Below are 27,383 nucleotides of genomic sequence, written 5' to 3'. Positions count from 1 at the left end.
TGGCATTTTTTACAGAACTAGAACAAAAAATCTTAAAATTTGTATGGAGACCACAAGACCCCAAATAGCCAAAGGAGTTTTGAGGGAAAAAAATGGAGCTGGGGGAATCAGACTCCCTGACTTCGAATATACTACAAAGCTACAGTAATCAAGACAATATGGTACTGGCACAAAAACAGAAACATAGATCAATGGAACAAGATAGAAAGCCCAGAGATAAACCCATGCACCTATGATCAACTAATCTATGACAAAGGAGGCAAAGATATATAATGGAGAAAAGACAGTCTCTTCAATAAGTGGTGCTGGGAAAACTGGACAGCTACATGTAAAAGAATGAAATTAGAACACTCCCTAACACTATACATACAAATAAACTCAAAATGGATTTGAGACCTAAATGTAAGACCAGACACTAGAAAACTCTTAGAGGAAAACATAGGAAGAACACTCTTTGACATAAATCACAGCAAGATCTTTTTTGATCCACCTCCTAGAGTAATGGAAATAAAAACAAAAATAAACAAATGGGACCTAATGAAACTACAAAGCTTTTGCTCAGCAAAGGAAACCATAAACAAGACAAAAAGACAACCCTCAGAACAGGAGAAAATATTCGCAAATGAATCAACGGACAAAGGATTAATCTCCAAAATATATAAACAGCTCATGCAGCTCGATATTAAAAAAAACAAATAACCCAATCCAAAAATGCGCAGAAGACCTAAACAGACATTTCTCCAAAAAAGACATACAGATGGCCAAGAAGCACATGAAAAGCTGCTCAACATCAGTAATTATTAGAGAAATGCAAATCAAAACTACAATGAGAGCTTCCCTGGTGGCGCAGTGGTTGAGAGTCCGCCTGCCGATGCAGGGGACACAGGTTCGCGCCCCAGTCCGGGAAGATCCCACATGCCGCGGAGCAGCTGGGCCTGTGAACCATGGCCGCTGAGCCTGCTCGTCCGGAGCCTGTGCTCTGCAATGGGAGAGGCCACAACAGTGAGAGGCCCGCGTACCGCAAAAAAAAAAAAAAAAACTACAATGAGGTATCACCTCACACCAGTTAGAATGGGCATCATCAGAAAATCTACAAACAACAAATGCTGGAGAGGGTGTGGAGAAAAGGGAACCCTCTTGCACTGTTGGTGGGAGTGTAAATTGATACAGCCACTGTACTGGAGAACAGTATGGAGGTTCCTTAGAAAACTAAAAGTAGAATTACCATATGATCCAGCAATCCCACTTCTGGGCATATACCCAGAGAAAACCATAATTCAGAAAGACACATGCACCCCAATATTCACTGCAGCAGTATTTACAATAGCCAGGTCATGGAAGCTACCTAAATACCCATCGACAGACGAATGGATAAAGAAGATGTGGTACATATATACAATGGAATATTACTCAGCCATAAAAAGGAATGAAACTGGGTCATTTGTTGAGACGTGGATGGATCTAGATACTGTCATACAGAGTGAAGTAAGTCAGAAAGAGAAAAACAAATATCGTATATTAACGTATATATGTGGAACCTAGAAAAATGGTACATATGAACCGGTTTGCAGGGCAGAAACTGAGACACAGATGTAGAGGACAAATGTATGGACACCAAGAGGGGAAAGCGGTGGGGGGTTGGGGTGTGTGTGATGAATTGGGCGATTGGGATTGACAGATATACATTGATGTGTATAAAATGGATGACTAATAAGAACCTGCTGTATAAAAAAATAAAATTCAAAAATTAAAAAATAAACCATAAATAAATAAATAATAAAAAAATCATAACATAGCTATGCAATGGCAAGCTATACAGACTTAAAAAATGAGGAAACACTATATGCTGACATCGATCAATATCCAAGGTATATCAACAAGGAGGAAAAAAAAAGAAAGGTGCAGAACAGGTTATCAACGTATGCTAGCAGTTAAGGGGAGAGAGAAAAAAAAGATACACATGTATCTGCTGGTAAAAGTATAGAAAACCTGAAGAATACATAGGAAACTGAAAATGTTGTTTGCTTCTAAGGAAGGCAGCTCGGCTGCTGGCAGACTTTTCACTTTATTCCATTTTACACTTTTTGAATTTAGTACCATGTGAATGTTAACTATTTAAGAAATAAATATAATTTTAAGAAAAAAAAGAAAAGAGAGGTGCCCAGCTCTGGAAAAGGGAACCCTGCCTCATTTCTGGACTATACACTGCCCAGCACTGTAACCCTTTGATTGTGAGAATAATATCTTGACCCTCTTTCCTCACAACCCTTTCTAGAAAAATACATCTGGCTCAAGCCATGCCTGCCAGATGATCACTTTCCAAGGACTCCTGGGCAGGGGCATTTCTTTAGTAACTATGGAAGCTTCCAGTGCAATCTCTCAACTATTGGCCATTTGGAGTCTGAGGTTCTGGACTTAGTTAGCTAGTTGAGTTTAGAGCTGCTGAAGAGACCTGGGGGAGAAAAGCACCTTTTGTTACGGACCAAATATTTGTATTCCCCCCAAATTCATAACCCTAACCCTCAATGTGACTGTATCAGGAGACAGGACCTCTAGGAGGTGACTAAGGTTAGGTGAGGTCATAAAGGTGGGGCCCTGATCTGATATGATTAGCGTCCTTCAAAGAAGTGGGAAAGATACCAGATCTCTCTCTCCCTCTCTCTCATTCCTTCTCTTCATGCCCACTCAGAGGAAAGGCCATGTGAGGATAAAGTCACCATCTGCAAGCCAGGAAGAGAGCTCTCACCAGAAACCAAACCCTGCCAGAACTTTGATCTTGGACTTTCCAGCTTCCAGAACTGTGGAAAAATAAATCTCTGTTGTTTAAGCCACCCAATCTGTGATACTTTTTTATGGCAGCCCGAGCTAAGACAGACCACGATGTGTATGAGCTGTTGGGAAAGAATTATAAGCTTGCTTTCAGTTGGTCTACTTGGATTTCCACCAGGCTTTCTGAAATTTATCTAGCCAATGTAAATAACACTGACAATTTTTGGCAGATGTGCCCATCTTTTCTTGCTAGGCATCCCTGTGTTCTCTCCCCACTGAGATGCAACTGTCATTGTGACGGAGAAATAGTCACTGGCAGAGAAGTAAATGGAGTTCATTCTATAGTATTCAGTCCACAAATGTTTATGGAGAACCAATATATGCTAGGCTTTGTTTTGGGTTCTGGGGATAAAGGAATAACAGGACAGACACGGTTTATCCCTCTGCAAAGTTGAAGGGCCCCTCGTGGCAGGCAGATATATAAACAAGCAAACAAAAAAGCCAGATAATTTCAGAGTGACCTACTACTATGAAGGAAACAAAATGGAATTATGTGTGACAAGGGTACTACTTTAAATGAGATGGTCGCGGAGGGCCTCCCTAAGGAGGTGAGAGTTGAGCTGAGACCTCAATGACAAGAAAGAGTCAGGTGGGAGAAGAGTTTGGGAGGAGCATTTCAGGCAGAGGAAAAATGCAAGTGCAAAGGCCCTGGGGTAGGTATGAGCTTCCCATGCTAGAGAAACATAGAGGCAATTTGTATGGTGGCTGGAGTTTATTGGGAAGCAGGAGGAAAAGCTTGATCCTTTCGAACTTCATTGGTCACAGTGAACATTCTGGATATTATTCCAAGTCAGTGGGATTTCACAGGAGGGTTTGTATATGGGATTAATACTATCTGATTCATGTGATGATGAATATACACTTTACAATATCACAGAATTTGAGGGTAGGACTAAATCTTAGAATTCAGCCAATTATAAAAACACAGATTTATAAATTTCAGGAGTCAGGACTTCCCTGTTAGTCCAGTGGTTAAGATTCCGCGTTCGATGATGAAAACATCATGCTAAGTGCAGGAAGCTAGAGACAAAAGATCACATGTTGTATGATTCCATTTGTAGGAAATGTTCAGAATAGGCAAATCCATAGAAAAAGAAGGCAGATTGGTGGTTGCCAGCGGCTGGATGGAAGAGGGAATGGGGAGTGACTGCTTACTGAGCACAGCATTTTCCTTTGGGGGTGATGAAAATGTTTTTTCCTCAGTGTAGATGGTGGTTGCATGACACTGAAAATGTACTAAATGCCACTGAGTTGTATACTTTAAAATGGTTAATTTTACGTTATGTGAATTTCACCTCAATTAAAAAAAAACTAGGATTGGTCCTAGGATAAATGGTAGAGGTGTACAGTTTATCTGTTTTCCAATTCACCATATGCAAACCATCTTGCAGGACAACCTGTCGACCCCAGGTCTGCTACTGTGTCTCATGACACAGATGGCTCAGTCCATCAGAACCTAATCATGGCACTCATTCTAGTTAACATCAATTTTTTTGGAGGCCTTCAGTTTTCTAACTTCATTAATTCATTTCTTTATCAATAATTACCTATGGCACAACTACTATCTGCCAGGCACTGGGGTAGATGCTGGGGATAGAATGATGGGCAAAACCAGACCCAGGCTCCATGCTCATAGAGCTTATGATCTAGTAGGCAAGAGAAACATTAATAAAATAATCATCCAGCAGTTGTCCGTGACAAATGCTAGGAAGGACAACTGTGCCCTAGTGAGAGGGATGTGACCTAGCCAGGAGGTCAAGGAAGGCTTCCTGGAGGAAGTGACAGTTAAGTTGCAATCTGAAGCCTGTAGGTATTAATAGCGAAAGTTGTTTATCAAGCCCTATTATGTGCCTGTCATTGTGCTTGATATATCAACTCATAACACCCCAACAGTCCTCTGAGGGATCTACTATTGTTATCACCTGTATTTTACAGCTGAAGGAACTGAAGCTCAGAGAGGTGAAGTGACTTACTTAAGTTCACACAGCAAGGAAATCATGGAACCAATATTCAATCAAACTCCGGCAGCCAGACTGATGTAGAAATTTAGGCATAGTGGACAGATCATTGGGTAAGGGCCAATCGGTAAGAGATCATTTGAGGTGGACCAATGGGTCAGGCTGATCAAGATTATAAATATAAAACTGAAATGGTCATTCAGTGAAGGATACCAAACTAGAGGCTTTTTTGTTTTTGTTGTGTTTTTTTAACATCTTTTGACTTCTGTAACTATGGGTGCATGTTTCTTACTGTTACCAAACTCATTAACATCTGAAAGTTGGAGGCTATGAATTGCTTGGCATAAGATACTAAATCAAGAAGGTGGATCACTTATGAAATAGTGAATAAAGAGAACACCAATGACAGTGATCGTTCCAGGCAATGCCTCCAGCAACCGCTAGGTGACAAGAAAGAGCAACGAAAAATGTTCCCACAGTCTTCCAAAAATTAAATGTATTTTTAAGTATGAATGAACATGATAAAAATTTCAAGTAGTATAGGAGGTATTGAATAAAAAAAGAAAAGTCCTCCTTACACCTTCCCCCTATATCCCTATGTTTTTCCTCCCAAAATAACCTCTTGTCTACTTTTAGGGGGCATATTTTCTTATGATTGTGTAATATTTTTTGCAGAAAATGTATTTGCTTATATCTCTCTCCTTTAAAATATTGACACAATTGGAACTTTTCCCCCCTTAGTGTATCTTTCCATGTCAGCACATACAGAGCTCCCTCCTTTTTTAAAGGGCTGCAGATTCCATAACAATAATAGTTAACAATTGCAGAGTGCTTACTATATAGCTGGCACTGTCCTTGCTTTAACCCATTTAATCCTCACAAAGCCCTCGGAGGTACATTCTATTATTATCCCCGGTTTATACTGTTTTTTTTCAAACCCCACATTTGTTTATTTATTTATTTTTGGCTGTGTTGGGTCTTCGTTTCTGTGCGAGGGCTTTCTCCAGTTGTGGCAAGCGGGGGCCACTCTTCATCGCGGTGTGCGGGCCTCTCACTATCACGGCTCCTCTTGTTGCGGAGCACAGGCTCCAGACGCGCAGGCTCAGTGGTTGTGGCTCACGGGCCCAGTTGCTCCGCGGCATGTGGGATCCTCCCAGACCAGGGCTCGAACCCGTGTCCCCCGCATTAGCAGGCAGATTCTCAACCACTGGGCCACCAGGTAAGTCCCTATTACCCCCACTTTAAATATGAGAAAACTAAGACACAAGTGGATAAGTCACTTCCCAACATCACAAAGCTAGTAAGCAGGAGAGCCAGGACTTAGATGCAAGAAATTCGACTCCCAAGTGTACACTCTTAATGACCATGCTAAACTACTACAGCATAAACGTACCATAATTGACTTAATCGTTTTCTCAAGACTCTTAAAAAATTATCTATTTTTTGAAAACTGTGCTAAAATATATGGTTGTAAAATGTACCTGGGATTTTCGTTTTATTCGTGTATGGTGAGGCCAACAGATCAGGATATGATTGCCATCAAAAAGATAGTTTGGGGGGCTTCCCTGGTGGCGCAGTGGTTGAGAGTCCGCCTGCCGATGCAGAGGACGCAGGTTCGTGCCCCAGTCCGGGAAGATCCCACATGTCGCGGAGCGGCTGGGCCCGTGAGCCATGGCCGCTGGGCCTGCGCGTCCGGAGCCTGTGCTCCGCAACGGGAGAGACCACAACAGTGAGAGGCCCGCGTACCGCAAAAAAAAAAAAAAAAAAAAAAAGATAGTTTGGGAACTTCCCTGGTGTGACAGTGGATGGGACTCCATGCTCCCAATGCAGGGGGCCTGGGTTCGATCCCTGGTCAGGGAACTAGATCCCACATGCATGCCGCAACTAAGAGTTTGTATGCCACAACTAAGGAGCTTCATGCCGCAACTAAGAAGCCCAGGAGCCGCAACTAGGGAGCCCGCCTGCCGCAGCTAGGACCCGGTACAACCAAAAAAAAAAAGAAAGATAGTTTGTTACTCTCAGTTCCCAAGAGGAGGGGGTGGGAGGTGCGCCATGCCACACATGGCCTCAAGAGGGAACCCTGAGGTTGGTCACAAGCAGAGAGAGTGAGGGGAAAGCATGTGTAGAGTCCTTACTGTGATTTCTGAGAGAAGGAACAGGGGAGGCAGGGTAAGCAGCTGAGCAGGTCTAAGATTGGATAGTTTGAATAGTTTCAGTGGGCTCTGGGCTATAGGGCTGGTCCCCAGTTGTCTGTTACCTGGCCCTGGGATGGTCAGGGCCGAGGAATTTTGCCTCCTGGAGTGGAAAAGCCAGAGAAAGGGGGTAGTTCAGAGTATGGGCTTTGGAGCTGTTGGTTCGCATATTCTAGGCAAGTCATCTACTATCCCTAGGAATTAGTTAACCTTGGGAGGGGAAGTCTCTCCCCAGTCACTGGCCCCAAGATATCAAAGCATCATATAATATAGAAAATAAAAAACATGATTAACACATATACAGAACATAAAATTTACAATTTTAACCATTTATAAGTGGCATTAAATACATTCGCACTGTTTTACGACCATCACAACCATCCATCTCCAAAACTCTTCATCTGGCAAAACTGAAACTCTGTACCTAGTAAGTGATAACTCCCTGTTCCCTTTTCCCTGAAGCCCCTGGCAACGACTATTCTACTGTCTGTCTCTATGAATCTGACTACTCTAGGGTCCTCATATGAGTGGAATCACAGTATCTGTCCTTTTGTGACTGGCTTATTTCACTTAAACATAATGTCTTCAAGGTTCATCCATGTTGCAGCACGTGCCAGAATTTGCTTCCTTTTTGAGGCTGAATAATATTCCGTTAGGTGTATACTCTGTTTTGATTATCCATTTATCTGTTGATGGACACTTGGGTTGCTTCCACCTTTTGGCTATTGTAAATAATGCTACTGTGAACATCGGTGTACAAATATCTCTTCGGGATGCTGATTTCAATTCTTTTCGGTATATACCCAGAAGTGGAATTGCTGGATCATGTGGTAATTCCACTTTTAATTTTTTGAGGAACTGCCATACTGTTTTCATAACGGCTGCACCAGTTTATGCTCCTACCACAGTGCACAATGGCTCTAATTTCTCCACATCCTCATATATCTTCTTCAGAAGTTTTATCATTTTAGGTTTTACATCTAGATCTAATCCATTTTCAGTCAATTTATATGTGTGGTACGGGGTATGGGTTGAGGTTCATTTTTTGGCACATGGGTGCCTAATTGTTCTAACATTTTTGTTCTTCATCTTGGACTTTCACAAATAACACTGCGGTTGTATACCCATACAACTCAACCAATTCACATATCTAGTGTAGTTTTGTGAGCAAAATGGTGGGAATAATTCCTAACAATAGGATCACTGAACCTAAGAGTACATACCTTTAAAATTTTGCTAGAATTTGTCAAATTTACCTCTAAAAATGTTCTAGGAATTATGTTTGGGATGACTGTTTATCACACCCTTTTCAAAACTTAATATTATCACATTAAATTTTTTGGCAGCCTTAGTAAAAGTAGTATTTTATTGTTTTGCTACATATTTGCTGATTCATGAGTTAGGTGGACCAACCTTTCATTATTGGTCATTCTACTTATACTTCACCTAGGTAGAAAAGAATCTCATTTTTTAAAATAGTAAAATATAAGAGCTAGTATTTACTGAACAACTCCAGAGGCAGGTCCTGTGGATTATCTCACCCCTCTTGCTAAAGTATTTATTTCAGAGATGGGCTTGTAAGCCAGACCTATGAACCTGGATTCAGACATGGTCCAATGACATGTTACAGTGAGAAGGAATAGCGGGGCTTTTGTCTGATGGTTTGGGGTAGAGAGGCCTTCCTTCTCTCAGGACATTGATGAGGAATTTTTTAGCTTGAGATGCTCCTCTCATGAGGGATGCCAGATGAGAACAATGAATTATACACAAAAGAGAACAGACCTGAGAAAATCAAAGAGAATCAGAGCCATAGTGCTGACTATATGATCTGCTGGATCAAATCAACCTTGAAGTTTGTCCTCTGTCTGATTGGATTTTCTGTTGCTTACAACCAAAAGCATTCTAAATCATACACTCAGAGTAGCTCCTATTGTTAAACAATAGGAATGGGGAATTCCCTGGTGGTCCAGTAGTTAGGACTCCTCGCTTTCACTGCTGAGGGTCTGGGTTCAATCCCTGGCTGGGGAACTAAGATGCTGCAGGGGGAAAAAAAAAAAGATGGCAAAAAAAAAAAAAAAAAGAATATAACAATAGGAATGTAGTAGTTTTTTTCTTCTGTGCATATCAATTATTGTACATAGAAAATAAATTTTAGACATAAAGGTGAGACCTCAGAGCTTCTTAAATATCTGATAAGATCCCAGAAAGAAAATATGTTGTAGTTACCGCAAATCTGTCCCCAAAGTTCAGCCGGCACAAATTTATGTCAAGCTTGCAACTAATTAGGGAAAATGGGCAACAGGCAATTAAGTCATTTCATTCTGTTATGTGTAAAAAGTAGTTCTGTTATTTTTTCTTAGTTATGAATTAAAATATTAGAGTCATTTTATGATTTATGGGAGTTAATGTAGTGATTAAGAACATGGATATTAGAATCAAACTGCCTGGGCTCAAATCCTAACACTTTGCAGTTGTGTGACCTTGAACAAGTTACTTAACTTCTCTGTGCCTCAGTTTCCTCAAAGACAAAGATGAATTAATAGTAGTACTTATGTTTAGGGTAGTTACTGGCAATTGAGTGAAAGTACATTTTAAGGGCTTAGCACAATACTTGGCAGATAGCGAGCCATAATATTATTATAGTTACCCACTTTTTTCTTTTAATGGTTAAACAACTTCTTTGGGGGCAAAAGAGCTATTTTTAGAATTGCAGAATAGAGACTGAAGAACAAGCCTGATTTAGCCCGACTCTGTCTTCCTCCATCACGGAGGTTTTACGACCTTCTCTACTTTTTGTGTTTCCAAGGAACAGAGATGTTACACTGCTTTTGAGAACTTTGAGGCCAGAACTAAGTCCTAGAGTGAGTTATCCTGAAAATCACCATGGAAATCAGACAATAAATCTGTTTCAAAAGCAGCAGACTGTCCTTTTGTTCTTTGAACTAGTGACTAGTGGCAAGTATGGTCATGTTGGAACCTAAGACTCTGGAGCTAGACTACACAGGTTCAAATCCTACTTCTACTTATGGGTCCTTGGGCAAGTTACTTAACCTTCCCATGCCTCGGTTTCCTTGTTGGTCAAAAGTGGAAAATAAATAGTAGCTTCTGGACTTCCCTGGTGGCCCAGTGGTTAAGAATCCGCCTGCCAATGCAGGGGATACAGGTTCGAGCCCTGGTCCGGGAAGATCCCACATGCTGCGGAGCAGCTAAGCCCGTGTGCCACAACTACTGAGCCTGTACTCTAGAGCCTGCGAGCCACAACTACTGAAGCCCGCGTGCCTAGAGCCCATGCTCCGCAACAAGAGAAGTCACCGCAATGAGAAGCCTGCACACCGCAACGAAGAGTATACCCCGCTCGCCTCAACTAGAGAAAGCCCACGCGCAGCAACGAAGACCCAGCGCAGCCAAAAATATAAATAAATAAATTAAAAAAAAAACAGTAGCTTCCTCAGTTGGTTCTTGGGACAATTACATGGTACAAAGTGCTTAGAGTAGTGTCTGACATAATGTAAGCCCTTAAAAAGCATCAGCTCCATTTCCATTTTGTTGAAAGCTGGTTATTCCAGACCCTGTTGCTTCTTTTCTCTGTCAAAGCTGTGCAATTTCCCTCCAGCTTGTTTCTGGAGCCCATTACACAGACACAGAGGGTTATAAAAGGCAATAGAACCATGCCATTCATTAAAGGGCAACACCCTGACTTGCCTTTCTCCACTTCTTCCACGAGGGGGCAGCCCAGCCTCGGCGGCCTCACAAGCCACCCATACGAGGAGTTGGTTCAAATTCCTGTCCCCAAACATTCTCACATACTCCTTGATCACTCATCATGATGGTTTAGAAAACAGAAGTTATGAAAATCCACGTACGCCCAAAACTTATTTCACGAAGCTATGGACCCAAACGAAGCCCGGCTTGTGTGGGCGGCCTCCAGAGGGTAGAAAAATCAAGCGAAGGGATTCTCCCTGAGAGCCTGCAGAAAGGAATGCAACCTTGCCGGCATGTTGATTTTGGCCCAGTGAGACCTGTTTCAGATTTTTGGCCTCCAAAACAGGAAGATAATAAATGTGGACTGTTTTCAAGTCACCATGTCTGTAGTCTTTGTTACAGCATCGATCAGAAACCAATACACAGGGAGACCTACAAGAAAACCATTGTAATTGTTTAGATTTCTAGAGATGGCTCAAGAAATATTTACCTTACCTACTAAATATTGGGATCTGTATTAGGTCCTCTTTCACCCTGGCCGTCAGGCCATTTGTCACCTTTACAGAGGCAGGACTTGTCCTTTCACGAATTCCTGTCAATGTACTCACTCCAAAGCACAAGCAGTCCCCATACGTGGGATTCCATGCCACCCAGTGGAATCAACGCTTGGTGGCAGTGCCAGGAGCAGACAGCTTGGGAAAACTAAATGGCAGGGCACCTCGGTGAACCAGTCTATGACTGTGAACTGGGCAAACGCGCACTTGAACTGGAAGAGGGATAAAAGTTTTGACTGGACTATCGCAGATTTGACCTGGCTGCTCATCTGAGGTTTGGAACAGACAGGTACACAGATGAAACTCAGATGCCTGACACAATAAAACACACAAAGGCAACTTTGTGCTTCCCTCTCCTGACCCCTGATAAATAAATCTGTTGGAACAAATAATCAATCAATCAATCTATTGGAAAGGGGATCTGTTCTTTCTGTGGTTTCTCTAGGGATGATGGGTGGTGCCTGGGTATCAGGCATCTTTGTATTTGCCAAATCGGAATTCAAAGTATCTTGGTCCAGGGACCTATTTTTTTATATAAATTTATTTATTTATGTATTTTTGGCCGTGTTGGGTCTTCGTTTCTGTGCGAGGGCTTTCTCTAGTTGCGGTGAGCAGGGGCCACTCTTCATCGTGGTGCGCGGGCCTCTCACTGTCGCAGCCTCTCGTCGTGGAGCACAGGCTCCAGATGCGCAGGCTCAGTAGTTGTGGCTCACGGGCCCAGCTGCTCCGTGGCATGTGGGATCCTCCCAGACCAGGGCTCGAACCCGTGTCCCCCGCATTAGCAGGCAGACTCTCAACCACTGCGCCACCAGGGAAGCCCCCAGGGGCCTATTATAGGGTAATTCCCCAGGCTCAAATATTCAACATCCATGAGTATTTTTTTAAGGATTGGTAGTAACCAATGAATGTGGACACTTAGAATACTTTTCCTTTTTTTTTTTTTTTTTTTTAATCAGCAGCCCAAGACAGTTTCTTATATTTAGAAGCCTGGATCTAGGGTTACGTATCAAGATACACGCATAATGCTGTTCTGCTGAATGCAGCTGTCTCGTATGGGCCAAAGATAATTTGCTGATCCAGGAGCTGAGACCAGCGATTTTATGTCTGCATCTGCTTCTGCCCATAACTTGTGGGCAAAGACAGAGCCACTTCAAAGGCTGTAGTCCTATCAGCCTTAGCAATGCACAGAGCAGTGGGACAGGGACATTCCCTCCCTGAGGCTTTGCCCCTTGGATACAGCCAGTGCCCCCTCCTGCAAAGGTACCGCATGACACTGTTCCTTGCCTGTCTTAGCACTCTCACATTTCCTTCTAATTGTTTCTATATGTGCTTGTTCCCCACTAGCCTGATAACTCTTCCCAAGGGTCTCTTGTCATCCTATTGGAACCTCCAAAGCCTAGCCCAGTTTCTATGGCTGAACAGGTGCTCTGTCAATACTGGTCGGATGAGGAAATGGAGAATGACAGCAGAGTGGGTCAATTGTTTGAAAAGCTAGTAGATGACTTTTACCCTGCTTGTGACAGGCACTGTAAGAAGCAGCCTGCTTAATGCAGACTGGTTGTGTTTTGTTTTGTTTTCCCCTGCTCAGCATCTGTCTCTCCTTCTGGTAAAAGCATTTTAGTTTTCCTTTGGGAAACCACCCTTCCCACACTCTCAATCCATAAAGTTTGGGTGGAGCTGACTTCACCCTCAGTTTTACTGGCTGAATCGTGACCCAGTTCTGCCCAAAGAGGGTACCACACAGCCCTGGACACAGCTTCCCTTTGTGTTGGAAAGGGTGGCCACAACTGTTTGTTAATGGCTGGTATCCATTCTGATGGCTTGGTTCCTGCTCCAAATCAATTGTGCATTATTTCAAATGGAAACTTTTTTTTTTTTCCCCTTGTAGCTATTAGGGAAGAGTTACTTTATTTCCACAGGCATTGTTTAGCTGGTAGGAAGAAACCTGAAGATGCCGGCAGCCACTGTGCCACTGTGAAACCAAAAGGTACTCAGGAAGTTGAAGCTGAGAAATAGATAAGGGAGACGTTCTTAATGATGCTGAACACCAAGACCCAGCTATACCTGAAGCTATCCCTGGAATTTTCAGTTATATGATCAAGTGAACTCTTCTTTCTGTAGCCTTTTTTTTTTTTTTTTTTTTTTGGTCATTGGCTGCTGCAAGAGTCCCCTGGTCTTGGCCAATCTGTTTCCTAACTGTGCTTTTTGGAGTGGAGCAGGGGCGATCTCAGCCTTGCAGGAGGTCCCAGAGAAGACCGTCATCTCACTTTGTCAGTATTAAAGCTCGCTGCCAGGCCCCAGGGGCCCAGAAAAAAAATCAGATCCTCATCTTGATCCCAGAAATCTCAGTGGCTTTAGTGGGACCAACACTTTTAATGCCTCCCAGAAGGGCATTTCAGGCCATGAGTTAGATCTGAGTTGATGCCTCTCTAGCCCCACCCTGGGCCTCTCTGTGGTCCTCTCTATAGGCTGAGGCTGGGATGAATGAGCCCGTTTCGATTATGGGAGTCTCTAGAAGGTTGGGAACCCCAAGAAAATACAATGTATACACCGTGGTAAACAGGCTTTCTTAAAACCATTTTTATTCTGCCTCTCAGCAACACTTCATTTGATCTGGGTAGAAGATCAGGGACTCAAATACAAACAAACAAAAAACAAGGTGTGAGAAACAGAAATCAGGATCCCATATACTGGAATGATGCCAGGATCTCTGTGTGCTGAGAACTGGTGTCCCTGATTCATGTCCTCCTGGGACAAGTGCTGGCTCGTGACGGACGTCTGGGAAAAATGACAGGTGGAATCTGGTGTCCATCAGTGTTTATTTTTTGCGAGGGTCCAGGATATTTAACGAACGCCTGAGATTCACAATATCTAAGAACAATGCTTTGTAGAGCACTTAGAATTTCCCTCCAGGGGCAATCATATCTATCATGGCGATGAATTCTCATAATAACACTCTGAGGTAAGGAGGCAGGCGTTCTTATCTCCATTTTCCAGATGAAGAAATTTGAGGCACAGAGGCTAAGAAACCTGCCTGAAATCAGCTTGCATAGCTAGTTAGTGGCAGAAAAGGCTTTGGAACTCAGGCGTTCTGACTCAGCCTCTTGTTCATTCACTTAGAATAAGCTGCCTTTTCTCTTGCTTAGGAAAGTTATTTTCACTATTTCTAATATTAGTGTTTGAAGTTATTTTTGACATATATACCTATCACTTGTTGTGTTAACCACTTAATATTTTCTTTGAGTCCACTTCCTTTTCTTAAGTAAATGTATTTGAACAGAAAACAATGTCCCTAAGTAGACAGCTATAAATGGAAGGTAATTAATAAAATACATAGAATGAAAACAAAACCCAGTAAGTTATTAAATTCTATCTAAACAAAAGACTTTGAACCTGAGGGCTGCTCTTTCTTTATTAAGAAGGAAAAAGAACCAAAGGACCCATGAGCACTACACAGAGACTTTCTCTGAGCTGTAATCAGGATTGAAAAAGAATAGAAAAGGGCAAATGTTCTTTGTGATTCAGTGTCACTTAATGTCGTGGCTTTAAATGACTTGAAAATTATCTTTGTGTACCACCAGGTTAGCGTCTTCTGGAAGGCAGAATAATGGTGGCCTTGTTAAACCAGTATAGTCACACCTAAAGGGTTTACATTTGACAGAAAGTAAGTACAGTGGGTGGCATTTCCAGGTGGCCTCCAGGAAAATCAGAGGTCTTGCCTGAGACTTTCTAAAGAGAGAAGGAGGGGAGAGAGAGCTTGAATAAAAGCACATCCTATAAACACAGCCAGCATATTCCCAAAACCGGGATGGGAAAGGTGGCCGCGTACCTAGAATTGACCACTAAGTACATTCTCAGAGTCTGAGTGAAAACTGTGGCTGTGGTCAAGTTCACCCGGGGTGGATGCAAGGAAGGGGTGGGTGGGAGGGAGTTACGAGAAGTGAGATCAAGACAGAAGACCAGAAAGCTCCTTCATCGGAGTCTTCAAAGACGGGATGGTGAACTCTGGGGAACTGACGGAGGAGCTACTGAAGACTGAAGCGAAGCTACAACATGTAGAAATAAAAGGAAACAATCCACAAATTCAGCTCTATTTGATGCCTTTAAACATGCTACAAACGTGCTCAACATCGCAAACACCAGCATCCCTTGCTCTTCCCAGAACCTCCCTCTCCTTCTGGATCTGGACCCCTCTCCCCCATTAAAAGTAATGAGATTTTCTGAGGCTTATCTCTGGAGAAGAGGAAAGGACACATGGACACAATGGCTTTTGATAAACTGAAACAGTGAGACTTGATTTTCTTTCTTAAAAAAAAAAACAACAAAACAATGACCCTGGCTGGCCTGGCTTTGCTGCCTGGTTTTCCTAAATTGTGGACATTTTTTTTTTCTTTTCGTTTTTAGTTCATTTGCCAGGGAGAGTCCTGGAGGAAAAGATCTCACAGTCTGAAGTCAAGGATCCATTCCTCAGAAACTCCTTTGGGGTGTGTGTGGATGAGGTCCGTCCTCCATGCTGGCTGCTGGCTGCTCAGGCCCTGTGTGTACAAGAGATAAAGTGAGGGGCGTGGGGGGGAGGGGGGAGGGAGGAGGGAGGGAGAGAGGGAGGGAGGGAGGGAAGGAAGAAGGGGAGAGAGTGAGGGATGGAGGGAGGGAGAGAGGGAGGGAGGGAAAGGGGGAGAGGGAGGGAGGGAGAGAAGGAGGGAGGGGGAGGGAGGGAGGGAGAGAAGGAGGGAAGAAGGGGAGGGAGGGAAGAAGGGGAGGGAGGGAGGAAAGAAGGGGAGGGAGAGAGGGAGAGAGGGAGGGAGGGAGAGAGGGAGGGAGAGAGGGAGGGAGGGAGAGAGGGAGAGAGAGAGGGAGGGAGGGAGAGAGGGAGGGAAGAAGGGGAGGGAGGGAAGAAGGGGAGGGAGGGAAGAATGGGGTGAGAGAGGGAGGGAGGGAGGGAAGAAGGGGGTGAGAGAGGGAGGGAGGGAGGGAAGAAGGGGGTGAGAGAGGGAGAGAGGGAGGGAGGGAGGGAGTGAGGGAGTGAGGGAGGGAGGGAGGGAGAGAGGGAGAGAGGGAGAGAGGGAGGGAGGGAGAGAGGGAGAGAGAGAGGGAGCAGAACCTGGTCACCGAGGGCTTCTGTCTTTAAGAAGTACTCTAATTCAACCAGTGCTGGTGTGGACGAGCAGGTCTGCACGCTGTTGAGTCTAAGCACTGGCTTCTTTTTGAGAAATATTTTATTGGAAACATGTTATGTTTTAGGTGTGGCACATGCAGAAGAACCCAAACTATACAGATGTAGGCATACTCCTGGTTCGTGAGTCTTTTTGAATCTTATTCTCCTCCTCAAGGGTTAGTAGCACTGTTAGCATTTGGGGTGCATCCTCCAGGCATTTTCCTCTACATTTAAATCCATAAATATTCACTTAGAAATTCGTTGTGTGTGTGCATGTGCATTTATTTATTTACACTCATTCATTCATTTATTCAATAAATATTTATATGCCAGGCACTGCTCTAGGTGCTGGTGTTAATAACAATACCCAGCAGTTACTACCATGTGCCCGGCACTGTGCTTTATACAGTTTAGTCTTCACAGCCCTATGAGGTAGGTACTGTTTTATCTTCATTTTATAGATGAGACAACTGAGGCACAGATTGGTTAAAAGACGTGCCCAAAGGCACACTACTACTTAGATTTAAACCCTAATGGTCTAGCTTCACGGGAAGCACCCTTAAGTGTTATGCTCCATTGTTATGGGCAATGCCAGTAATGAAATGAAAATGTTCCTGGAGTTTTCATTCCAGTAGGAGGAAACAGACCATTTTATATATATATAAAATATATATTTTATATATTTATATAAAAAATTATATGCATATATAAAACTTGTCAGGGAGAAGTAAATACTAGGAAGAAAAGTAAACTTGGTTAAGGGGACACAGGGAAGAGACGTGGGGCTGTGGGTGTTATTTTAGAGAAGTTGGTCAGGGGCAGCCTCTCTGCTAAGTAACATATGAGCAAGCATCTCAAGGAGAGATGGGAACAAGCCATGTGAATATTGGGAGGAAGAAAATTGTAGGTAGAGGGGCCAGCAAGTGCAAAGGCCCTGCGGCATACTTCTGTTGCTCAAAGAAGAGAGAGGAATTCAATGTAGCTGAAGTGGAGGAGTGAGGGGGAGAGTCCTGGGAGATGAGGATGGAGAAGCAGCCACCAGATCCTCTGGGGCCTTATAAAGCCACAGTAAGGGAGATACTTCCATGTTTAAACTGCAGTGTATTATTCCATCCTATGAATGAACCACTGTGTATTTAACCATTTTCCTGCTGATGGACATTTAGGTTGTTTCAAGCTTTCCCCTATTTCGAACGGAGCTTCAATGAACATCATTGCACATCCTTGATTCTCATCCCTAGGCTGCAGGTCAGAATCATCTGTAGGGCCCTAAAACCTACCAATGCCCTGCCCTTTCACTGGAGATTCTAACTTAACTGGTCCAGGGTGCGCCCTGGGCATTGGTGATTTTAATGTGTAAGGAGGAGAACTACTGTTTTACATGCCTTTTTGTGACGCTGAAAAGCAGAGTTGCTGGGTGGGCGGGCACATAAATTTTAAAGTTTAATAGATACAACCAAATTGATCTCCCAAAAGACTGTCCCAATTTACTGTTCCACCGACAGCGTGGTATCCAATTCTTCACACTCTCACCCACCTTGACATTATCCATCTTTTAAATTGTTTCAATCTGGCAGACAGAAAAAAAAATTATATATATATATATATATATATATATGAGTATTTTGTTGTTGCTTTAATTTGTGTTGCCCTGGTTACTGAAGAGGTTGAACATCTTTTTCTTTCCTTTATAAAAATGTCTTTCTCTTAAAAACATTTCTTTATTTTTTTGAACATGTTTATTCTGATGTTTTCATCAATGTCCCACCAGCTTACAAACTTTTCAAAGCAAAAATCTGTCCATTGTTGATGACTTAGGTCTTGTCTTTACTGCAACTCATCTGAACCAACAAAGAAAGCCCTTCTGATCTTCTGGAAACAGGTAATGTTCCCCATTTTTCATCATGGAATCATAAAAATTCTCTGAAGACACATCCTGCGCGAAACAATCACCAAGAAGCCTCACACCAGCCAATAATACAGGGAATAAGAGAGATTTGCTTTTATGTTTTTGCAAGACCAAGTCCTTGCTTCTTATCCCCCTTGAGATGCAGGCTTAAGTATATATGTAAGTAAGTATATGCCTACTTCCCTTCTAACGCAAAGGGAGGATATTTTGAGGTCGGGAAAGGACCTTTCCAGTCTGCTTGTGAGACGGAAGCTTTGCCGTACAGAATGCGTTAACATCTACTAACTCTGAACCTACTAATGGGAGAGAGTCGTGAGATCCTTAAATTTAGAAGTCAAGTTCTTCCTTAATGGAACTCTGGAACATGAAATTTCTTATTGCTAAGAATGACAAACAAACATTTTTAATACATGGTGGGAATGTGCCTAGCTGTTTAGGTACCTACAAGAACACCCAGAGATGTAAGGTCAGTGGAATTGCAATATATGTGCATTTACAGAAATCAACTATGCATGTTCCTCAAAGAGAAAAAAGCAACCGTTTAAATGGAGCTTCTGGCCACCAGGTCGCTCGACACTCATGAGTATGAATGGGTACAGGGCTCCCACTGAGCTCGGGACGTGGTTCCAGTGTTTAAACATACAACACAAACATCTCTGCTGAATCTGTCACAGGTGAGGCCTGTGCTTTGTGAAACATGACTACAACAACCTCACTTGCCTGAATCCTCAGACACCAGCAGAAAGTAAAACTCTGTAGACTTGCTGACGTAGGCTGGGCATGTGAAGAAGCGGGACCAAGAACGAGACGGCTGCAGTATTTAAACGTCTCACCTCTGTGATCCATTCCTCCGCTTTCCCTAATAACCTGCGGGCAGCGGGCTTTATAACTGCAAGAGACTGCAAGTTTCTGATTCCATTTGGACCAGAACACTTCTCTTCTGACGGCTCAGCATTCTATCCCAAACTGTTGACTATTTTAGTTCGATGATTCCCAGTTCTAACGGCCCGCATGTCATGCAACTCTTTGCTCTAAGCTCCATGTGGCTCACACAGACAACCTGTAAAATTAGGACGAATGATGGCAAAAGAGATCATATTTGGGGTTACCAGAGGCAGGGGTTGGGGGGAGGGAGAGTTGGATGAAGGTGGTCAAAAGGCACAAACTTCTAGTTATAAGATAAATGAGTGCTAGGGACATGACGTACGATGTGATAAATATAATGAGTGCTGCCGTACGTTACATATAAGAGTGGTTAAGACAGCAAATCCCAAGAGTTCTCATCACAAGGAAAAATATTTTTTTCTATTTCTTTAATTTTGTATTTACATGAACTGATAGATGTTCACTAAACTTACTGTGGTCACCATTTCATGGTGTATGTAAGTTAAGTCATTACACTGGACACCTTAAACTTACACAGTGCTATATGTCAATTATATCTTGATAAGACTGGGAGGAAAAAAATTAGGATGAATGAGACTTTTTTATGAGTTTGGGTGAAGAGACTATCACGACCTGAGTCTATTCCGAGAAAACAAACTACCCGAGATTCCAGTCACTTGAGGGACAAGAGATTGGTTACAGTTTTCTTAATAAGGATAAGGAATACTTTTTTGAAAGGCAGAACTTCACCATTTTTAAAAGGCAATAGGTGACTTCAGACAGTTTTTTTTAATGAAACGCAGAAAACTGACATATTCAAACCTTTCGGTCTTATCTCTAGGGTAGTTCTTCTCTAAAGTCAGATTTTCCCAGCCCCTCCAAGGAAGTCCTTGCTGCCTTTTAGATTGCTACAAAACAGCCTCTCTCTGCGGGTCCGTCTCCTAGGCTGTAAAATGACCCCCATCCTTGGCCTTGAGTTAGATATAACATGTTAGGATGACAAGTTTGCTGAGGTAAATGAAAACTGACCACTCTGTTAACGGCTGGCTACTGTTAGTGCCTCTGCCTTTTAGATTCGGGAGGGAGAAAGTTCGGTGCGTTCTGATCGCCTGCACCAGAGCCCTAGGGCAGGAGAGGGGAGCTTGGAAATGCAGATTCTTGGTCCTTGCTTCTGGCTTTGTGAGTTGGAATCCTTTGAGGTAGGGCTCCGACGATGTCCACCTCTTTTAAAACTCCCCAGGTAACTCTTCTGCAGCCCAAAGCTTGGGAACCTCTGCCTTAGCAATTCCACATTGCCATTCAGTTCCTGCATTAAGCCAGGCTGGGAAATTTTATTTCAAAGGATTACTGAGAAATCGGCCTTGTTACTGGTCTTAACGGAAGATAGAATTGATTTCATTCACTGAGGCCTAGTTTCTTGCTGTCTCTTACACTTACACACACACACACACACACACACACACGCCAAAGCCTTTAAATTTGAGTGTCTCCATGGGATTCTAACTCTGGAAGACATTTTTGCTTTCTTTGATAACATGGAAGAAAAAGTATCTAAAAGGAAGCTGACCATACAGATGTGGGGAAAATTCTATCCTCACTTTAGAGAGCGGGAAATTGAGGCACAGAGAGTTTCATGACACGTCCGGGCGGTCTGGGTGGTAGAACTAGGATTTGAATCCTGCTGCGGGCCAGGCTCTAACAGCTGTGAAACACTTCCCCTCAGGGAGAAGGGGTGGAGAGGGGACTTCCTCTCCTGTCCTTTACTACTACTAACAAAACCTCAATCACAAGCATACAAACATCAATGCTTTATCTCCAGATAGAAACATTTATATTAAGAATGGAGAAAGTCCCCATACACGAAGACTTCTGCGTCCCTAGTAAAACTTCTTGCATGGTGTCTAATAGGCAAACTGAACTCTGAAAGCCAAACTGTCCCCCGGAGACTGCAAAGTAGCTAATGTCCAGGCTGCAGGTGCGATTTTTGTGTTTTTTGTTTTGGGCCCTCACCATGTGTTTAAACGATGTGAACTGGTTGTCAAAATCTAAAAATCCGGCTTCCCTGGTGGCGCAGTGGTTGAGAGTCCGCCTGCCGATGCAGGGGACACGGGTTCGTGCCCCGGTCCGGGAAGACCCCACATGCCGCGGAGCGGCTGGGCCCGTGAGCCATGGCCGCTGAGCCTGCGCGTCCGGAGCCTGTGCTCCACAATGGGAGAGGCCACAACAGTGAGAGGCCCGCGTACCACAAGAAAAAAAAAAATCTAAAAATCAGATTTTAAATGAAGACCGAGCTTTTCAATGTCTTCTGGAAAATGGGCCCATGAGATCTGCATTCCAAGCGGTGCCAAGTAGCCAGAGCAGAGTGCTGGCTGCTCCCTATAAACTGCACTCTCTCCTCGCACCACCGCCCCCACTGCTACCTACTGTCCTGCGACCAGGCTGCTTCATGCGTGGACGTTCCCTGCCTAACCCCTGCAGCCCTTTGATTTTGCTACCCTGGGCCCTAACTCATCCCATTCTTGTGGTAGGTTGGAACCTCACCGCACCAGCACCATATAAATAATTCTCGAGTTAGCCACAAGGTTAGCGCCGTCCACTGGCCTTTGTTAGCGGATGTACTAGAAAGGACGTGCTAGCTTAGAGGCTGTGTGGTGTTTGGCCGAGGACAGTTTCCAGAGCCAGATTATGCCGGGCTTAACACCCACCTTTACAACTTATTAGCTGTGAGACAGCAGGCAAGTCACTTCACTTCTCTGAGCCTCAGTTTCTTCATCTGCAAAAATGGGGATAATACTACCTACTTCATGGGGTTGCTGTGAGGACTCGGTGAGGGTTAATTCATATAAGAGCTTAGAACAGTATCTGGCATATGGTAAGTTCTATGTCAGTGTCAGCTGCTATTATTATAACCACTTAGCTCAAACACCGATCTGGGCAGTATGTATTTTCACAAGTCCCCAGGAGTCAGGCCAGGACTTGGCCTCGTTCCCCTGGAACACCGTCCTTTGAGCTCGGCTCATGTGTACAAAGACTTGAACTCTATTTAGTAGCATTTTAAACTCTGATGTCCTCCCCCAGTCATGTTGACAACCATAGTAATAATAGAATAAATGGTTTGTATTTTTTCTGTACTACTAAAGAACAGATGCCAACCTATACACATTCTCATCAGCCTTCACGACAGCTTTATTAAATGGGTGCTACTATAATCCCCAGTTGACAAAGGAAGAAACTGAAGCTGAGAAAGGTAAGCAGTTGGCTGATGGTCTCACCGTAAGTAAGTGGTAAAGGGGGTACTTGTGTCCAGGAAGTCTGGTCCCAAACCCGCACCATTAACTCCACAGCTCACAGCCCTGTGCTCACACACACAAGCACATTACGCTTTCCTTAAGAGGAAAGTTGGTGTGTTCACATCTATCTTTCAACTGTCTTTTCCTTCATACGCCAACATCATCAATTTGCCATCTTGCAGGCAAGAAAGTTTGAGGTTCCTTTGATATTTTAGTGTCCTTTTCTCCTCTCTTTGGCCAAAGCCATCTATTTTTTTCCTTTATGACTCTTTGTATTTTGACATCTCCCCCCTCCATCCAACTGCCCGATTGCTCATGGATTTGGCTTGCCTGTTAGGAAGCTGACCTACTGTGACATCCACTACACTCTTGGTTGCCAAGGTGGGGTTGGCTGACCTGGCAGGCTAAAGGGTGTGCCGCTCCTCTCTTATCCACCCAGTGGGCCTTTCCTGAAACCAAGTCAGAAAGACTGATCTTCTCAGCTTGAGGGAAATGGTGTAGGAGGAACAGTGCTGCTCTGACAGAAGAGTGAAAGGATTTCTGAGTTCTTATCTGTTTTGCTAGGAGTTACGCAGTGAGACAGAGATGAATCTGTACTTGCCATTTCCAGGTCTTGGTTGTCCATCACACTACCTTGCCCTCTGGCAAACCTCTGGTGGAAAGTATCATTGATTCTAGCAGAGGGAGCCCATCTCAGCTGGTTGGAGAAATCAGAATAAATTTGTCCAAATCCAGAGAGAAACATCAACAGCACCCATCTCTTTATGAGATGAGAGCTCACTGAAAATACCAAACATCTGTGGAGACCCTTCTGCTCTTAAACTAAGAATAGTTAGGCTAGTTGGATGCAACGTCATGTAGCAAATCATTTAGCAGATTAGATGCTAAGGCAGAGCAAGCAATAACCTAAATATTCCACTTACTGCCCTACAGTTCTCACTCTCTTACAGTTTGGTCGAACTATGTGACTGGTGTTAGCCAATCAATTATGAGCCTAAGTGACATGTGTCACTCCAGGGCTGAGGCAGTGAAAACCCACGTGGGATTCTCTGGTTTTTCTGTCCCCTGTCTTAGCTTGAGAAGCCCTCATGCTCTAGATCAGAGGTTGGAGAACTATGGCCCATGGGCCAGCTCCCTGTTTTTATAAATAAAGTTTTATTGAACACAGCCACACCCATCCATTTACAGATCGGATATGGCTGCTTCTGTGCTAAAATGGCAGAGCTAAGTAGTTGCGACTGAGATGCTGACAGTGGCCTAAAATATTTACTATCTGGCCCTTTAAAGAAAAAGTTTGTTGACTCCTGTTTTAGATAGAGCAGCTATAAGATGGTGGAGTTTCAGATAGCCTGGACCCTGAGTGACTGTGTGGAAGAGAGACCTTCCGCAAACCTACAAGGCCCATGGAACAGCAGTGAGGAAAAATCAAAACCTTTTGTTTGGGATTGTTTGTTACTAAGCACAATCTAACCTATCCTTGTTGACTCCAGTGGACATTCAGGAAAAGGCATTTTAGGGGACTTCCCTGGTGGTCCAGTGGCTAAGACTCCATGTTCCCAATGCAGGGGGCCTGGGTTCCATCCCTGGTCGGGGAACTAGATCACACATGCTGCATCTAAGAGATCACATGCCACAACTAAAGATCCCACATGCCGCAACTAAAAGATCCCACATGCCACAACTAAGAGTTCACATGCCATAACTAAAGATCCTGCATGCTGCAACTAAAAGATCCCGCATGCCGCAGCTAAAGATCCCACATGCTGCAACTAAGAGTTCACATGCCATAACTAAAGATCCTGCATGCTGCAACTAAAAGATGCCACATGCTGCAACTAAGAGTTCACATGCCATAACTAAAGATCCTGCATGCTGCAACTAAAAGATCCCGTGTGCCGCAGCTAAAAATCCCACGTGCTGCAACTAAGACCTGGTGCAGCCAAATATATAAATTAAAAAAAAACAACAAAAAAGAAAAGACATTTTACATTGGGAGGGATTAAAAAAGCCTACTTACTTTCGTGCGAAGTGAACTGCACAAGAAATAGCAATGATGAGAAGGCCAATAATGATGGAGGCGAAGGCCACCCACTTGGCATTCCTCCCAAGCCGCTTGGATCCTTCGATGTCTCCATCATTGTAGCTGTTCAGAGACTGGAGGACACAAGGGAAGAGCTGGTGATGACAACCCACAGGGAAAGATATGGCTTCCCAGGCTGATCTGAGCAGGTGGCACGGTTACCACTTCCTCCAGGAAGTCTTCCCTGAACTCCCAGTCTGAGTTAACTTCCTCTTCTGTATTTCCTGATTACTTTCATCTTAATATTTACCGTAGCATATTGAACAGACCGATTTGGCCTCTCCCATTAAGTGCTTTGTGGGCAGGGACCATTCCAACTTGTTCAGCACAGTATACCAGTGCCCAGTGCAATATTTGTCATGTAGAAGATGCGCGATAAATATTTGTATGATGAAAGGATGAATGGGTATATCTGTCTCATCCACTAGAAGAGGGGTTTGCAAACTATGGCCCATAGGCCAAATCCAGCCTGCTGTTTTTATAAACAAAGTCTGTATGGAATGCAGTCACAACCACTTGTTTACTACTGTCTGTAGCTGCTTTTATGTTACAACGATGGAGTTGAGTAGCTGGGACAGAGAGCATACTGTCTACCAAATCCTAAAATATTTACTAGTTGGTCTACGACAGAAAAAGATTGCCCGTTCCTACACAAGAAGGTCAGGGACATTGGCTGAACTGTTCACCTCTTTGCCCAAGCCAAGCTGCCATTCATCTGGCACCCACTCATACAGCTTTCCCAGCTGTTAAAATATTGGAATACTTTCATACTGGTTGGTAAACAGCTGCTACCCGTCCCCAGTGTCCCAGCCATCCTGGCCTCTCCTCTGAGTTCCCCAGGCTTCCCCATGATCCAGCAACTGCAGGGTATCACTGGGCTCAGCAGATTATCCTTGTGCAAAGGCCCAGAATCAGATTCTGTGCCCCTTTGAGCAATGTCTGGGCCATTGCAGGGACTCAAGAAGTAAGTATTGGCTGAATGAATACATCCGTTTCCCTAAAGAATATGAGTTCATTGAGGGCATCTTGGAGTCCCAGGCAAAGTAGAGGTGCTCAGAGAATCCTTGCTGCTGAGCTGGAGGCCAGATGCCATTCTTCTCTCTTCTAATAAGCTCTCTTTATCGTAACTCCCATTGCTGAGAATTCCCCAAAAGTCATGCTGCAGCCCAAATAAGACCGGAAATATGCACTTATACGTTAGGGACAGAGTGACCTGATCCATGCCGTGAACTGTAGGTTTCCGTGGGAACTCTATTCTTGATCCTGAAAGCTCAGCCCTTCAGTAATAATCACCCTTCTTCGTCGACTCTTAAGGGGAATGAGGCATATGCAGACAATTACAAGCCAGAGAAGCACCCAGTATACCACAGAGCTTTCTGCTTCCAGGACCTTCCATTAATGCTTGGACCCGGCCACCTTAGTCAGCAACAGGCTGGGAGATTCGCCTTTCCCAGCGAGTCCTGCTTTTAGGCCTCTTGTGTGAATGGGAGAGTGAGAACGTGCAACGATGCCAGGGACTGCCAGCAGGGTGAGCTCCAGAATTCTGTACGCTGAATTCTTGGAGTTCTTAACTCTGGGTGCCCGTTAGAAACACTTGGATAGTATATTTCTAAAAAATACAGATAGCTGGGCCCTATTCTGCAGAGACTCTGATTTAACTGGTGCAGGAACCAGACACCAGTTTTTTTTTAAATTGTGGTAAAATGTGCCCAACATAAAATTTACCATTTTTGGTGTACAGTTCAGCGGCACTCAGTACATTCACGCTGCTGTGCAAACATCACCATAATCAATCGTCTCAAACTAAAACTCTGCACTCAATTCAACACCTGCTCCTCATTCTTCCCACCCTCCAGCCCCTGGCAACCGGCATGTTATGTTGTCTCTATAGATCTGACTATGCTAGGGACATTATACGAGTGGAGTCATAGAATATTTGTCTTTTTATGCTTATTTCAATTAGCGTAATGTCCTCAAGGTTCATCCATGTGGTAGCATGTGTCAGAATTTCCTTCCTTTTTAAGGCTAACATTCCATTTTATGGATAGAGTACATTTTGTTTATCTCCTTATTCACTGATGGATACTTGGGTTGCTGCCACAGTATTTGGCAGTCTCAGGACTGAAAAGCTTTGGTCTAGAGAGCTATCCTTAACACCCTGCAAGGTCAAGATGCTTACCACCTTAAGATTTAACCCAAGGAAGTGTGTCACAGAGTATGGGCTCTAAACGCAGAGAGATCTGAGTTCAGATTCCACATCTTATCAGCTGTGAGAATTAGAGCAAATTACCAAGCTTTCTAAGCCTCGGTGTCCTCATCTGTAAGTTGGGAGCAACAGTAATAACACCTCCTTCCTATGAGAGGTGCTAATGAGTTAATGCAGGCAAAGTGGTTAGCATCGGTCCAGGACATAATATATGCTCAATACATGTTGCCTTTTATTGTGAATTGCCACTGCCTGTTTTATTCTTCTTCTAAAGCTGAGATCCTTGGTGTGCGATAGACTCATCTGGGCTACTTATCAGAATTACAGGTGATCAATCTCTACCCCTTGACAGAATAGAATCTGGGGACCCAAGTTTGGGAAACTTTGTTTTAGAGGCTTCACAATCAAAGTCAGTGCATAGAATCCTAGAATCCCAAATTGTGAGTTCATGATCAGTTTAAAATTACGTAGATTCAGACTCTCCCAAAATGATCATTATTCTATCATGCTACCTTGGAAAACCCAGTTTTCAGATTAGTTCTGGTGATGTTTGTGTTTTGCTGTAACCAGAGAAAAAATAATGAGACACCCCCCGCCAATCTCCCCACAAACATTGTCAACTC

At 43.6% G+C, this 27,383-nt stretch overlaps 1 protein-coding gene across 2 annotated transcripts in view; it reads right to left on the bottom strand.

Moving 5' to 3' along the window:
- Positions 1-15,324: 15,324 nt before the first annotated feature.
- TMEM233 (transmembrane protein 233) overlaps positions 15,325-27,383 on the bottom strand; it is a 40,176-nt gene continuing 28,117 nt past the window's right edge. Inside the window, exons 2-3 of one of the 2 annotated variants that reach the window (XM_060121468.1) lie at positions 24,492-24,628; positions 15,325-15,770 (exon numbers count right to left, since the gene is read on the bottom strand). In XM_060121468.1, coding sequence (XP_059977451.1) covers positions 15,764-15,770; positions 24,492-24,628 — 144 coding nt within the window. In that variant the 3' untranslated portion in view covers positions 15,325-15,763. The remainder of the gene's footprint in view (positions 15,771-24,491; positions 24,629-27,383) is intronic. The other variant, XM_060121470.1, reaches the window with a different exon arrangement.

The sequence above is a fragment of the Lagenorhynchus albirostris genome, chromosome 14 (genome assembly GCF_949774975.1).
Source record: "Lagenorhynchus albirostris chromosome 14, mLagAlb1.1, whole genome shotgun sequence".
Taxonomy (NCBI): domain Eukaryota; kingdom Metazoa; phylum Chordata; class Mammalia; order Artiodactyla; family Delphinidae; genus Lagenorhynchus; species Lagenorhynchus albirostris.
Note: the sequence above shows the minus strand (reverse complement) of the source record. Positions and strands in the feature narration are given on the sequence as shown.